This window comes from Neoarius graeffei, chromosome 24, assembly GCF_027579695.1.
Source record: "Neoarius graeffei isolate fNeoGra1 chromosome 24, fNeoGra1.pri, whole genome shotgun sequence".
Lineage (NCBI taxonomy): Eukaryota > Metazoa > Chordata > Actinopteri > Siluriformes > Ariidae > Neoarius > Neoarius graeffei.
Window position 1 is genome coordinate 20851137 of NC_083592.1, and position 16392 is coordinate 20867528.

Genomic DNA, 16392 nt, shown 5'->3' on the forward strand with positions numbered 1-16392 from the left:
TTTTCTCATTTTGTCTCTCATAGTTGAGGTATACCTATGATGAAAATTACAGGCCTCTCCCATCTTTTTAAGTGGGAGAACTTGCACAATTGGTGACTGACTAAATACTTTTTTGCCCCACTGTATGTTGCTTAAGTTATAACACCTATCCTGTTTTAATGAGAGTCAACCCACAATCAATGAAGTCAAATCAGTCTTAGTTGAGCAAGCCGGTAACGGTATTTCTTACTTTCACCATAAATTTTTATTTATATGACTTTGGTCTATAGCTGTAAAAGGCCTCGGCCTTAAAACCGGTTACCGCTGTGACGTCACACACTCAGGGCTGACTGGCTCAGCGGGGCAGCTCAAATGCCAACTTTGCGGTTGGTTTTAACTCTCAAAAAAATTTTTTTTTTTATTCCCATTTATGCAGCATACAAAAGTCAAGGATGGAGATACTATCCACTCAGAAACTTATTTAAAAATAAAGGACCTTTAAATAGTCCTAATGAACTAACCACATTAGAATGGCAGAATTTTTGTACAACCCATTGACCTTCATTTTTGTTAAACTATTAGCGAGTTTCTTAAGGAAGAGAAAAAAAAGCCTCTTAAACATTCTGCTGTGCTCAGCAGATTTGCTGAGATTTTCAGACATCTCCATCATGCACCGTCACAGATGTCATATCTCATCACATCGCAACATTAGGCACAAAAGAACATGTGGCTCCCGTCAGTGACAGCATTTTGAGGTGTTATAAAGACACAACCATGTAGGATAGCCCCACTTCCAGAACAGAATCTGCCAGAACACATCTAATGGATGTTTAACAAATGAATTAATAATAGTTTTTTGGATTTGGGGTTTCTGGACAACCAGCAAACACAGTAGTCCATTACTATCACTGTCATTATCCATCTCATCTCATTATCTCTAGCTGCTTTATCCTGTTCTACAGGGTTGCAGGCAAGCTGGAGCCTATTCCAGCTGGCTATGGGCGAAAGGCGGGGTACACCCTGGACAAGTCGCCAGGTCATCACAGGGCTGTCATTATCCATGGTTAATACAGTTGTCCCCATCGTAGCTTGACAATGTTACAGAATATTTTTCCTTCTTCCTTTATTTTTAAATAAAGCATTTGTAAGTAATTTTAATGAGCAGTCTGAGTGTAAACTTTAATGGTTTCGCTTATGTGGTACATCTGAGCATTTCCTAGGTGTTTTCTGATTTTGGTAAATTCATTTGTATATTTTGTTGCTTTCACTGTGAATGTCTCCTTCCCATGTCATTTTGCCATCTTGTTTTCTCATCTGCTTCTCAGCTGTCAGTTTAAACACAGTGTATGCAGGTTATTAAAAAATATTAACAAAGCTTTGTCAGAATATCTAAAATACTGTGTAAGAGAGAAGTTACGTATGAACAGTGGTATGGACCAGCCATAAAATAGCTGAGGAAAATTTACTGACATTTTTTTTTTTTAAATAGAATGTCCAAAAAAGGCATTAGTGAAATTTCCTACCCTGTAACAATACTCCATTTTTTTCCCCAGTATATTTTATTTCGTTCTCACTTCTTGTCAGAAAAATTTTCATTTGTCATTTTTATTTTTGAACCCTGAACCTCTTTTTCTCATGTTCAGCCTCTGCTCTGTACATTATTTATATCTGTCCATTTTGTTTATGCTTCCCTTCTCTCATTTGTTTTCCCCATTCAATCTCTATCAGGTGCCCAACATTGGCTCTCTTGCTGTTCATCTCCCTCCTCTCACCCTTCCTTTCGCTACCAGTCAAGCCCCAATGCCTCCCTTCTCACCCGGCCTCCCTCCAGACCCCCATCCAGGCCCTCGCGGCCTCCCTCTCACCCCTCTGTCCATGGCTCTCCAGCACCCCTCTCCACTCTGCCCAAACACCTCTCCTTGGAAGGTACTAGAAACACCTAGAGTGGCTCACCCTTTTTGTTTTTTAAAGTGTATGTAATGCCTTTTTGTAATGCTTTAAAATGAATATACATTATTAGTAACGACCAAAATGAATTAATAAAGCGGGGGGGGATAATAGAAATTATTTATTTTATTATCAAGCACAAAACTATCGATAAATTGCGGCTTCTGGATCCCAGAAGGCGGCAGCTTTGCCTCAGGGCAAATCTCGCACGATGTCACATGTGGAACCCCGGTTTTCTGGGTCATTTCCATTCATCTGGCTGTGCTTGTTTACTCACTGAGATTGGATATTGTTGTAGGAATCTTAGAAAAATAACGATGGGAAAGCGCTGTGTTGTATTTGGATGTTAAAATTCTTATACAACAGGACATTTGGTTCACAAATTTCCAAGAAAAAAAAATCTAAAGTGACAGTGGGGTGAGGTTTTTGCAAACGAAGCAGGCAGATTTTGTGTTGCCTACTAATAATAAATCTGATTCATCAAGTGTTCACCACCACCAGAACGACCACGTGTGAATTACTGGAGCAAAAAGAAATCCATTTACTTAATAAATTACATTTGATCTGACATTTGGACAGTTCGTCGATTCCCCCCCCCCACACACACACACACACACACTGCACCAGATGCAGGATTATGAGCAGTATTTACGCGCTCGCAACATCCAATCTTATCATATCTAATGCACTTTAACAGGAAGAAAAATGCGTGCATTCAATCATTAATTATTAACTAAAACGTGTTAAATGCTCTCAGATTGCAATATTGTAGGACTTGATTTGTTTTTAGCTTTGTTCAGGAAAACATGGTGAAAGGTAACCACTGCGTTCTGCACATATCTATTTATCTATCTATCGCTCCATCTCGCGTGCACTACAGAGGAAGACTGTTGTGAACTGGCAGGTTCTCATCTTGGGGGCTTGAAAAAATAACCATTTACTCCAGAATATCCTTGATAATCATCTGCCACTTCGTCCGACATACAAGAATCCCAATTACTATCAGAATTCTCTCCAAAACGTGATTCCATATTGAGACTGGTCTAACCACTGCTGCACACATGAACGATATTGATATCTGAATTGTTGCACGTGTGATGTCCCACACCCCTTCGGGATCTTCCGGATGAGTCTTGGCAGATTCCATGAAAATCGACTAATCTTATTGATTTTCCATCAATTTGTGGCCTTTTGGATCAGCTATGGTTCGAAAACACATAGTCAATCAACATAATGATTGTTGCTTTGTATAAGGAAAAAAGTGGGGTTTAGAGACATTACATACACTTTAAGCTTTGGCATGGGGTGTGCGTTTACTAACAGGTGTGGATTTCTTTGGTTGGTTATTTGAGTGTATTCACAACATCTCACATTATCCCTTGTAGACTTTCCCAGTACTCACTCTTCTCTGTCTCTCTGAGTAACTGGTTATGATTAAGCACAGGATTGTCTCATCTTACACTCTGGAGAGACTGCTTGTAAGCAGGTACAAATTAGCCTTCTTAACTCTCACAAGGCTCAGTTTCACTTTTTTCCATGGCTTCAATCTGGCTGGAGAGTCATTTTACTATGACCTAATGAACAGGGACAGATGAATGAAACTTTGAAGGTGATAGATGTGCTATCAATTGTATCAATATTTCACATTTCTTATTGTGGCACATAATCAAGTCACTGCCAGATTAAAAACATGGAGAGCTTTGTTTTTAAACTTTTGTGCTTTGGAAAATATGCTGTTTTTAATTATAACCCTATTGAAGTTGTTTAGAATGTTCAAAATATCACTAAATTAACACTGTACTTTTAGACTGGAATTATTGTGTATTGAATGAATTAAATTAAGTGCATCAGTGCAGGTAAGCAATATTTTCAATAAATTAACTGTTGATTGTATGAATTATATTTTATACATTTAGTGCTGCAATGATTCTTTATGATTCATTGTGATCTTGCACCATCACAGTGACATGAGAGATTTTACTCTTGATTTAGTTTGGACCTTGTCTGGCAATTTTTTTTAATTGAAAGCCAATGAAAAGGGTCAGTTTCTTGATTCAAATTAAGTGACCTGCCAAATCTGTAACAGAACATATTAACACTTAGAATCATAGGTGCTAAAGAAGGCAACTGGACTTGCTTGAAATTCTTGAAGATGTTTCACTTCTGACTGACTAGTGGGGAGTTCCAGGTATTTATCCTCCGATACCCCTTTTCCACCAAATCAGTTCCAGGGCTGGTTCAAGGCCAGTGCTGGTTCACAACTCGTTCAACTTGCGAGCCAGCTGAGAACCAGTCTGCTTTTCCATAGCTTGCGGTGCTAAGGGAAGCCACGCCATTACGTTGCTGTATACGTCAGTTACGTCGCTGTATACGTCAGTTACATCGCTACGTTTGCATAAACCTTGGTGCGAATATTGAAGCAAAAACAACACGGAAGAAGCAGCAGCAACAACAACAATAATAATGGATAACTTTGTGGTTGTACAGCTGCTGCTTCTCGTCGCTTAAAAATGGCTATCTTTCGCGGTCTTGTTATTATTGTTGGTCTTAACAACTCCGCCCCCCCGCTGACGTAAGCGGTTCTTTCCTCTGGCCCAGCAAAGAGTTGGTGCTAGCCTGGAACCGGTTTTTCTGGCCCCAGAGCCAGTTCTTTGTCAGTGGAAACAGAAAACCCGGTTCCAAACTAAGCACTGGCCCCGAACCAGCCCTGGAACTGCTTTGGTGGAAAAGGGGCACTAGTGGACCAAAAGCAAACCTAAGGAGAGTCGTTGAGGTCACATGGGTCATTGACACACTGTCATCCTGTAGGTGTTAGGGTCCCTGGAGGCCGGGTGTGAACTGTTAGCAGCCTAGAGGGTTGTTAGGGTGATCTGTGGGTCGTTGGCTCTCTCTGCCATCATGTGAGTCATTGAAGTCAGCTGAGTCTTGATGTGGATGTGCATTCAGATTTCTGGGAAGTGTGCCAAGGACTATATTGTATGTGGCTGATAAGTGGTGTCTCAGGCCCTGTCCACACGGCAACGGATTCAGGTGAATCCGATAAAATTGTTTATCGTTTCGGCCTGGCGTCCACACGACACCGGCGTTTTGGGTGCCCCAAAACGCAGTCTTTTGAGAACGGGTTCCAGAGTGAAAAGATCTGGCAACGTTGCCGTTGCGAAGTCGTCTGGATGAGTAGAACGGATTTGTTTACGATGACGTCACAACCACATGACTGTGAGTGCTTCACGCCGGGTAGAAGTGTAACGAACTCGATGCGAGTTGTCAACAAATCCTATAACTTGGTTCATGAAACGCGCTTACAAAATATTTTCACTGTGAATATTTATTGTGTAATGGTGCAAAGTGAGAGAGAGAGAAAGAGAATAGCCCTTAGGGCAGAGTCAATCCCGCCAGCAAAAATAGGGAAAAAAAGGAGCGATCTCGCCTCTTCAGATGTTGGTTTAAGTCCTACAATACATTCCTCAAAAAGGGCGTAGAAGAACAAATTAATCCATCAACGTGTAGCATTCAATTTATTCCGGACCATTAAAGACGCCGCCTTCCGCGTAGAATCATACGTCATCCTCGCCGCCATATTGGATGGGTCAAAGCGGAGAATAAAGATGCCTCATTCATGTGCTGCGTTTAACTGTACCAACAGGTTTACCGTCCAAACGAGATCACATGGGATTACCTTTCACAGGTGAGACTGGAAAAATACTTTTCATTGTATTTGGTCATTATAATGTAATTTTACGAACAGATTTTTCTGACTTTGTGGCTAATATGAAGTCTCGCGCATAATAGTTTATGCGCATGCGTCCTTACTTCTTCTATTGTTCTGGTGTCTCCGAAGGGACCATCTTACAGCGCCCCTAGAGGTGTGGCATGTGTATTGCATCGTTTTCAGCAAGCGTTGCGTTGCCATATGGACTTGATATTTTACTGATCGTTGCCCATGTGGACGCGATATTTTTTTAAATAACATCTTGTTGCCGTTGTCGTGTGGATGTAGCCTCAGACCACCTCTTCTGTTCAGTGATTGTCATTCCAGGCTGACGAAGATGGTTTCTTTTACTCTTCTTTCAAACCACCAGTCTTCTCTGGCTAGAATGTGTACATTGCAGTCCTGAAACGAGCATCCTTTGTTATTGAGATGAAAATAGACTGCAGAGTCCTGGCCTGAGGAACTGGCTCTCTTGTGTTGAGCCATGCACTTGTGAAGTGGTGGTTTCGTTTCTCCAGTGTACAGGTCTGTGCATGCCTCACTGCACTGAATTGCGTACACTACATTGTCCTGTTTGTGTCTGGGTATTCTGTCCTTAGGGTGGACCAATTTCTGCCTCAGTGTGTTAGTGGGTCTGAAGTGTATAGGGATATGTTTGTAGAAGATCCTTCTGTGCTTCTCAGACAGTCCAGAAATGTAGGGAATGACGATGTTCTTGAATTTTTTGCTGTTTTCTCCCCTGTCCATTATGTTTCTTTTTCTGGTCTTGATGAAAACCCAGTTGGGATACCCGCACTTCTGAAGTGCTTCCTTGATGTGTTTTTGCTCCTTTTCTTTTCCCTCTACCGTTGTAGGAATATTCTGAGCTCTGTGATGTAAGGTTCTAATGAACCTCAATTTGTGTTCCAATGGGTGGTGAGAGTCAAACAGTAGGTACTGGTCTGTGTGGGGGGCGTTTCCGGTAGATCTCAATGCTGAGGCTTCTGTCTTGTTCGATGTGCATGCTGCAGTCCAAAAAGGCTAGGTTGTTTCTACTGACATCCTCCCGAGTGACCTTGATGTTGATATCCAGAAACACTGCACTAGAGGATAAATACCTGGAACTCCCCACTAGTCACTTAGAACTGAAGAAGCCTTTCGGATGAGAAGTGAAATGTCTTCAAGGATTTCAAGCAAGTCCAGTTGCCTTCTTTAGCACCTACAGTTTACAATGACCTTCACAGACATAACACTTACAATCTATAAACCTGCAGAATCACCTAAAAATCTGCCATCCAGATAAGCTTTCACAATTGCCCCTGCCTGCAAGCAGTTCCCTACCTAATCCTACCACAGTTTTCCATCAGGGGTGTGTGCGAGACTGCACAAGTGCAGCAACCTTGTACAGTGGTGCTTGAAAGTTTGTGAACCCTTTAGAATTTTCTATATTTCTGCATAAAGATGACCTAAAACATCAGATTTTCACACAAGTCCTAAAAGGAGATAAAGAGAACCCAGTTAAACAAATGAGACAAAAATATTATACTTGGTCAATTATTTATTGAGGAAAATGATCCAATATTACATATCTGTGAGTGGCAAAAGTATGTGAACCTTTGTTTTCAGTATCTGGTGTGACCCCCTTGTGTAGTAATAACTGCAGCTAAACGTTTCCGGTAACTGTTGCAGGGGTGATAGCGTTCCGGCGCCGCGCCGGATTTCCGGCGTACCGTGGCTGGGGAAAAAAAAAAATCTAGTTCGCCCATTGTCCTGTGTCATTCTGAGATGCGCAGATAGACAGTAAAGGGAATTTGCATGATATGGAACTAGTGGGAAAAAAGTGCCGTGACGGCACTTTTTTCCCACTAGTTCCATATCATGCGAATTCCCTTTACTGTCTATCTGCGCATCTCAGAATGACACAGGACAATGGGCGAACTAGATTTTTTTTTTTCCCCAGCCACGGTACGCCGGAAATCCGGCGCGGCGCCAGAACGCTATCACCCCTACTGTTGATCAGTCCTGCACACCGGCTTGGAGGAATTTTAGCCCATTCCTCCATAAATAACAGCTTCAACTCTGGGATGTTGGTGGGTTTCCTCACATGAACTGCTCGCTTCAGGCCCTTCCACAACATTTCGATTGGATTAAGGTCAGGACTTTGACTTGGCCATTCCAAAACATGAACTTTATTCTTCTTTAACCATTCTTTGGTAGAATGATTTGTGTGCTTAGGGTCGTTGTCTTGCTGCATGACCCATTTTCACTTGAGATTCAGTTCATGGGCAGGTGTCCTGACATTTTCCTTTAGAATTCGCTGATATAATTCAGAATTCATTGTTCCATCAATGATGGCAAGCCATGCTGGCCCAGATGCAGCAAAACAGGCCCAAACTGCCACCACCATATTTCACAGATGGGATAAGGTTCTTATGCTGGAATGCAGTGTTTTCCTTTCTCCAAACATAATGCTTCTCATTTAAACCAAAAAGTTCTATTTTGGTCTCATCCGTCCACAAAACATTTTTCCAATAGCCTTCTGGCTTGTCACGTGATCTTTAGCAAACTGTAGACAAGCAGCAATGTTCTTTTTGGAGAGCAGTGGCTTTCTCCTTGCAACCCTGCCATGCACACCATTGCTATTCAGTGTTCTCCTGATGGTGGACTCATGAACATTAACATTAGCCAATGTGAGAGAGGCCTTCATTTGCTTAGAAGTTACCCTGGGGTCCTTTGTGACCTCGCCAACTATTACACGCCGCGATCTTTGTTGGTTGACCACTCCTGGGGAGGGTAACAATGGTCTTGAATTTTCTTCATTTGTACACAATCTGTCTGACTGTGGATGGGTGGAGTCCAAACTCTTTAGAGATGGTTTTGTGACCTTTTCCAACCTGATGAGCATCAACAAGGCTTTTTCTGAGGTCCTCAGAAATCTTCTTTGTTCTTGCCATGATACACTTCCACAAACATGTGTTGTGAAGATCAGATAGATACCTGTTCTTTTAATAAAGCAGGGTGCCCACTCATACCTGATTGTCATCCCATTGATTGAAAACACCTGACTCTAATTTCACCTTCAAATTAACTGCTAATCCTAGAAGTTCACATACTTTTGCCACTCACAGATATGTAATATTGGATCATTTTCATACAACCCCGATTCCAAAAAAGTTGGGACAAAGTACAAATTGTAAATAAAAACGGAATGCAATGATGTGGAAGTTTCAAAATTCCATATTTTATTCAGAATAGAACATAGATGACGTATCAAATGTTTAAACTGAGAAAATGCATCATTTAAAGAGAAAAATTAGGTGATTTTTAAATTTCATGACAACACCACATCTCAAAAAAGTTGGGACAAGGCCATGTTTACCACTGTGAGACATCCCCTTTTCTCTTTACAACAGTCTGTAAACGTCTGGGGACTGAGGAGACAAGTTGCTCAAGTTTAGGGATAGGAATGTTAACCCATTCTTGTCTAATGTAGGATTCTAGTTGCTCAACTATCTTAGGTCTTTTTTGTCGTATCTTCCATTTTATGATGCGCCACATGTTTTCTGTGGGTGAAAGATCTGGACTGCAGGCTGTCCAGTTCAGTACCTGGACCCTTCTTCTACGCAGCCATGATGCTGTAATTGATGCAGTACGTGGTTTGGCATTGTCATGTTGGAAAATGCAAGGTCTTCCCTGAAAGAGACGTTGTCTGGATGGGAGCACATGTTGCTCTAGAACAGGGGTGTCCAAACTGATCCATAAAGGGCCGTGTGGCTGCAGGTTTTCATTCTAGCCATGCAGCAGCACACCTGACTTGGCTCATTCAATCAACTGAACTGTCTTCACACAGTCAAATGCTTGCAGCCACACCCACCCTTGATTAAAGGGTAGGTGTGTCAGTTGATTGAATAAGCCAAATCAGGTGTGCTGCTGCATGGCTGGAATGAAAACCTGCAGCCACATGGCCCTTTATGGATCAGTTTGGACACCCCTGCTCTAGAACCTGGATATACAGCATCGATGGTGTCTTTCCAGATGTGTAAGCTGCCCATGTCACACTCACCAATGCAATCCCATACCATCAGAGATGCAGGCTTCTGAACTGAGCACTGATAACAACTTGGGTCGTCCTTCTCCTCTTTAGTCTGAATGACACGGAGTCCCTGATTTCCATAAAGAACTTCAAATTTTTCTTCGTCTGACCACAGAACAGTTTTCCACTTTGCCACAGTCCATTTTAAATGAGCCTTGGCCCAGAGAAGACGTCTGCGCTTCTGGATCATGTTTAGATACGGCTTCTTCTTTGAACTATAGAGTTTTAGCTGCCAACGGCAGATGGCACGGTGAATTGTGTTCACAGATAATGTTCTCTGGAAATATTCCTGAGCCCATTTTGTGATTCCCAATACAGAAGCATGCCTGTATGTCATGCAGTGCTGTCTAAGGGCCCGAAGATCATGGGCACCCAGTATGGTTTTCTGGCCTTGACCCTTACGCATAGAGATTCTTCCAGGTTCTCTGAATCTTTTGATGATGATATGCACTGTAGATCATGATATGTTCAAACTCTTTGCAATTTTACACTGTCGAACTCCTTTCTGATATTGCTCCACTATTTGTCGGCGCAGAATTAGGGGGATTGGTGATCCTCTTCCCATCTTTACTTCTGAGAGCCGCTGCCACTCCAAGATGCTCTTTTTATACCCAGTCATGTTAATGACCTATTGCCAATTGACCTAATGAGTTGCAATTTGGTCCTCCAGCTGTTCCTTTTTTGTACCTTTAACTTTTCCAGCCTCTTATTGCCCCTGTCCCAACTTTTTTGAGATGTGTTGCTGTCATGAAATTTCAAATGAGCCAATATTTGGCATGAAATTTCAAAATGTCTCACTTTCGATATTTGATACTGTATGTTGCCTATGTTTTATTGTGAATACAATATCAGTTTTTGAGATTTGTAAATTATTGCATTCCGTTTTTATTTACAATTTGTACTTTGTCCCAACTTTTTTGGAATCGGGGTTTTGTGTGTGTGTGTATGTATGCGCGTGTGTGTATATGTGTATGTATGTGTGTGTGTGTGTATATATATATATATATATATATATATATATATATATATATATATATATAAACTGAATAAAAAAGCTTTTTCGTAATTGCATTGATTTCATAATTGGCATGAAACCTCCAGAAACATGTAAAACCTAATGACACTCAACAGTGCGTCACCATGGCTTTAGGTTTTATTTGTCATTCTTTTTTTTTTTAATCTGTTCTGGACAATTAAATAATTTAATCAAGATTTTTTTTCAGGTAAGAGCAGAGGAATATCAATATTGCACAAGCCTAGCTGCTAGTGAGTATGACCTCACGCAATGGCAACCAGCAGCAGAATTTGTAGGTGGATATGTCTCATAAAGAAGGCCAGCATTATATCTTCAGTGTTGCTTCATTAGTGTTTTGTGTGCCAGTTCACCTGCAGTCAGGAAGAGCTGAAGTTGTGTTTACAAAAACATGCTATAATATTAATTCTATAAGCCTGTGTTTTAGGTAGAATATTGTTACTCAAGCCACTGGTGGCAGTGCTACTTCTGTTGTGTCTGTGTACCATGTAACACTGTGTGTGGACTTCATATTATAATAATAATAATAGAATTTCTTATGTTATTAGTATTATTATTAATAATAATCTCAATAATAAATGTATTTAGAAATATATAAACAGTTAAATAAATAATGCATTTTATTTATTTTTCTAACGCCATGTAGGCCAATTGGTCTGTCAGTTGCCAGCCTCTTACGAAGCCGGCTGTGTCTTATCGTGAGCACACTTCATCCACCACCAGCTTTCTAGGCCTGTCGCAGCTTCCCCAGACAAACAACCATTCACACCCACAGGCAATTTAGAGTAGCCAGTTAACCTAACTGCATGTCTTTTTGGATGGTCGGGGAAACCGGAGCACCCGGAGGAAACTCACGCAGACATGGGGAGAACATGCAAATTCCACACAGGAAGGCCCCCATCGGCCATGTGGTTCAAACCCAAAACCTTGCTGTGAGATGACAGTGCTAACCACTGCACCATTGTGCCAATAACAACAAGAAGTTTAATTTATATAGTACCTTTCTCACATCCAAGGTCACTTTACATTTACAAAAACAAACAGGCAGAAAAAAAGTCCAAAAGTGGTCAGGATGCAACTCGGTATGGGACAGTATGGTACCGTGAGCATAGCTGCTCACAGTCCCATACTGCATACACAACTGCTCCACTTCCACCAGGCTACAGCACTCTGAACACCGTCCCATAGATCCACAAAGTGAGCACAGAAACATCGCCGCATAGAGTGCTGGGCAACTCCAAATTTTGATGAGAGCAATAAGCCCACCATAGTCCATAGCAAGCAGAACGTGCATCACTCTTCACTGGCAGACCAAGGCCTGGGGAAACCAAGGCTCAAGACTGAATCTGAAGTTACACCATAACTGACTGACAAAGAGACAAAATCAGTAAATTGTCACTAATCTAAACAAATGAGTTAGGTACACAATGTTAAGAGTTTTTAATAAACACAAGAAGACTGATGTGTTCACTTACAGCACATAGGCTGTATGCTTGTAACAAGGAAGGAGCAGTTGGACTGAACACAGAAAAAAGGTAATATGAACTTTATCATCAAGCCATGCTCTGTTCTTCCGTTTTTGAACATGACGGCTATCAATAGGGGAGGGTGAAGGCTACGAAGTGCTTCATCTGAGACACTTGAAGCCAGCAAACCATAACTTTTTGTACAGATGCTCATATAATGTCAGGGTAACAAAGGAAAGTGCTGTGTCTCTTCTGCATACAAGAGCTCATAGGCTTGTGTCTCTCTGATTTGAACTTGCAGTATCCTGATGATGGGGCAAGGTGTTTTGTGTTGTGCCACTCAGGAGCACCACACAAAGATTTTTTTAATGATGGCAGCAGTGAGAGTATAGTCAAGTAAATTAGGCAATATCTAAATTGTTCCTATTCAAAGCATAAGTGTGATGCAGTGAGGTATGGCCCCTTTTCACGTGACGTCACGACAAACGCGGCCGCCATTTTGGACGTGTACTACCAGTAGTTTACCACAGCCAGCATTGAGGAACGGCAGCAAAGAAAGTTTTTACTTTCAGCAAGACTTCAAATCAAATCAAGTTTATTTGTACAGCGCTTTTAACAATAAACATTGTCGCAAAGCAGCTTTACAGAATTTGAACGACTTAAAACATGAGCTAATTTTATCCCTAATCTATCCCCAATGAGCAAGCCTGTGGCGACGGTGGCAAGGAAAAACTCCCTCAGACGACATGAGGAAGAAACCTCGAGAGGAACCAGACTCAAAAGGGAACCCATCCTCATTTGGGCAACAACAGACAGCCTGACTATAATATTAACAGTTTTAACAGGTATAACCCTCAACTGCCCTCATGGGGCCGTCCTTCACAGGAGTGGGGCGATAAAACTCTGACCAGACACAGGGCACCAGGATGGATCAAGCAGGTCCGAGGGGCAGAAGAGGCCAGCATCTCAATCCCAGGATCAACATGTAACTCAGAGGGACAGATGGGGGGGGGGAGAGAGAGAGAGAGAAAGAAAACACGTTGTTAGGTATGCCCTAAAAATGACAAGTATTAAATCTGTGTGGTAGGCTCGCAGAGACGAGAGTCTTTACATCAGGCATAACACACAATGGCATGTTAATATGGTAAAAAATATATCATGACCTGCTCTGGCTGGATGCTTGATTGGGTGATGGGAGCACACTCCTCAGCAATGATGAGATGCAGATAGGACCCTTAGGCCTGGCCAAGACAATTCAGTTACATTTCACCGGGTCTGGGACATGCGACAGAATGTCTGACGGCCGATTCCCTGCAGGCTACGATAGCCAGTCGAGGTCCCCACTGTCTCCACCAAAAGATTTCCTGTTGACTCCATGTAACTCAGAGGGACAGATTTGGGGTGGGGGGAGGGAAAGAAAACACAGGTGGTTAGGTATGCTCAATGTCACCTGAATAAGTAGGAACAGTATACATATTGCACCGAGTACAAGCAGGGACTCCGGCAACTAACTATGACAGCATAACTAAAAGGAGAGAGCCAGAAGGTAACACAGGCATGAGGGAGCCCCGGGACATAAAGCAGCCAGCCACTACACCGTCAACAAACTCGAGTGAGCAAGCGAGTGGGGACTGACAGCATCCATACATCCCAGTTTACCAAAACACTCTATGTCTGAGGACCCTCCAGATCGACTCCTTTACCTCATAAGCACCGTTAACAAAAGGCTTGACTAAACAGATATGTTTTCAGCCTAGACTTAAATGCTGAGACTGTGTTTGATTCCCGAACATTACTTGGAAGGCTGTTCCATAACAGTGGGGCTTTGTAAGAAAAGGCTCTGCCCCCTGATGTAGCCTTCACTATACGAGGTACCAGCAGATAGCCTGCACCTTTTGATCTAAGTAGGCGTGGTGGGTCATAGAGGAGCAGAAGTTCACTCAGGTACTGTGGTGCGAGACCATTTAGTGCTTTAAAGGTCAATTTTATATTCGTATTTTATAATCAATACGAAATTTGATTGGGAGCCAATGCAGTGTTGATAAGACAGGCGTGATGTGGTCATATTTTCTAGTTCTAGTAAGGACTCTTGCTGCTGCATTTTGAACTAACTGGAGCTTGTTTATGCACTTATTGGAACATCCAGACAGTAAGGCATTACAATAATCCAACCTGGAGGTAACGAAAGCATGGACTAGTTTTTCTGCATCATGCAATGACATTAAATTTCTTATCTTTGCAATATTTCTGAGATGAAAGAACGCTATCCGGGTGATGTTATCAATGTGAGTTTCGAATGAAAGACTGGGGTCAATAATCACTCCGAGGTCTTTTACTGCTGCACGTGAAGAAACAGAAAGGCCATCCAGAGTTACTGTGTAATCAGAAAACTTACTTCTAGCTGTATGTGGTCCTAGCACAAGTACTTCAGTCTTGTCAGAGTTAAGCAGAAGGAAATTAATAAGCATCCAGTGTCTAATGTCCTTAACACATTCCTCAATTCTATTAAGCTGGTGTCTCTCATCAGGTTTTGCAGAGACATACAACTGTGTGTTATCAGCATAACAGTGGAAACTAATACAATGTTTACGAATAATATCGCCCAGAGGTAACATATATAGAGAAAAAAGCAGTGGACCCAAGACAGAACCTTGTGGAACACCAAACTTTACCTCGGTACGTCTAGAAATATCACCATTTATATCAACATACTGATAACGATCAGTTAGATAAGACCTGAGCCAGGAGAGGGCCATTCCCTTAACTCCCACAACATTTTCTAGTCTATCCAGAAGAATGGAATGATCAATGGTATCAAATGCTGCACTAAGGTCAAGCAACACAAGTAGCGAGAGACAGACCTGATCAGACGCCAACAGTAGGTCGTTTACTACTTTAACCAGTGCTGTCTCTGTGCTATGATGAGGTCTAAATCCTGACTGATACATTTCATGGATGTTATTCCTATGTAAATATGAGCATAACTGCTGTGCCACAGCTTTTTCAAGGATCTTGGAGATAAAGGGGAGGTTTGATATTGGCCGATAATTGGACAGCTGACAGGGATCAAGGTCAGGTTTTTTAATCAGGGGTTTGATAAGTGCTAGTTTAAAGGATTTGGGTACATAGCCAATCATAAGAGAAGAATTTATTATTTTTAGAAGCGGTTCAATTACTCCAGGCATTATCTGTTTGAATAGATGTGTCGCTAAGGGATCTAGTACGCAAGTTGAGGCTTTTGATGTAGAGATTAATGAAAGTAATTCAGTTTCTTTTAGGGGAGTAAAACATTCTAACTGATGATCTGATACAGTTATATTGTTAACTACAAGGTCACTTTCATTGTCTAACCTTAAATTAGTAGTTTGAATTTTTTGTCGGATATTCTCAATTTTGTCATTAAAAAAATTCATGAAGTCGTTGCTACTACATACTGCAGGTGTGCATGTGTCTATAGTGGACTTATCTCATCTCATCTCATTATCTCAAGCCGCTTTATCCTTCTACAGGGTCGCAGGCAAGCTGGAGCCTATCCCAGCTGACTACGGGCGAAAGGCGGGGTACACCCTGGACAAGTCGCCAGGTCATCACAGGGCTGACACATAGACACAGACAACCATTCACACCTATGGTCAATTTAGAGTCACCAGTTAACCTAACATGCATGTCTTTGGACTGTGGGGGAAACCGGAGCACCCGGAGGAAACCCACGCGGACACGGGGAGAACATGCAAACTCCGCACAGAAAGGCCCTCGCCGGCCCCGGGGCTCGAACCCAGGACCTTCTTGCTGTGAGGCGACAGCGCTAACCACTACACCACCGTGCCGCCCTAGTGGACTTATTCCTGGTTAATTTTGCTACAGTATTAAATAGGAATCTAGGATTATTTTTGTTATCTTCTATTAGGGAGGAGAAATATGTTGATCTCGCAGCACTAAGAGCTTTTCTATACTTCAGGAAGCTCTCCTTCCAAGCTAATTTGAACACTACCAATTTTGTTTGACGCCATTTACGTTCCAATTTTCGAGTGGTCTGTTTTAATGTGCGAGTGTCATCATTATACCAGGGTGCTAATTTTTTGTCTCTGACCATTTTCCTTTTTAGAGGAGCTACATTATCTAAAGTATGGCGGAATGTTGACTCTAAGCATTCAGTTGCCTGATCAAGTTCTGCAGGGGTTGACAG

At 41.9% G+C, this 16392-nt stretch overlaps 1 protein-coding gene across 8 annotated transcripts in view; it reads left to right on the plus strand.

Moving 5' to 3' along the window:
- The window catches only part of atxn2 (ataxin 2), a 203780-nt gene that overhangs the window by 162829 nt on the left and 24559 nt on the right, over nucleotides 1-16392 (plus strand). For 7 of the 8 annotated variants that reach the window (XM_060906876.1, XM_060906877.1, XM_060906882.1 and 4 more), the window contains one exon: nucleotides 1708-1905. The exons of the other annotated variant lie outside the window; for it this stretch is intronic. In XM_060906876.1, the coding sequence (XP_060762859.1) occupies nucleotides 1708-1905 (198 nt within the window). The remainder of the gene's footprint in view (nucleotides 1-1707; nucleotides 1906-16392) is intronic. 8 annotated transcript variants of the gene reach the window in all.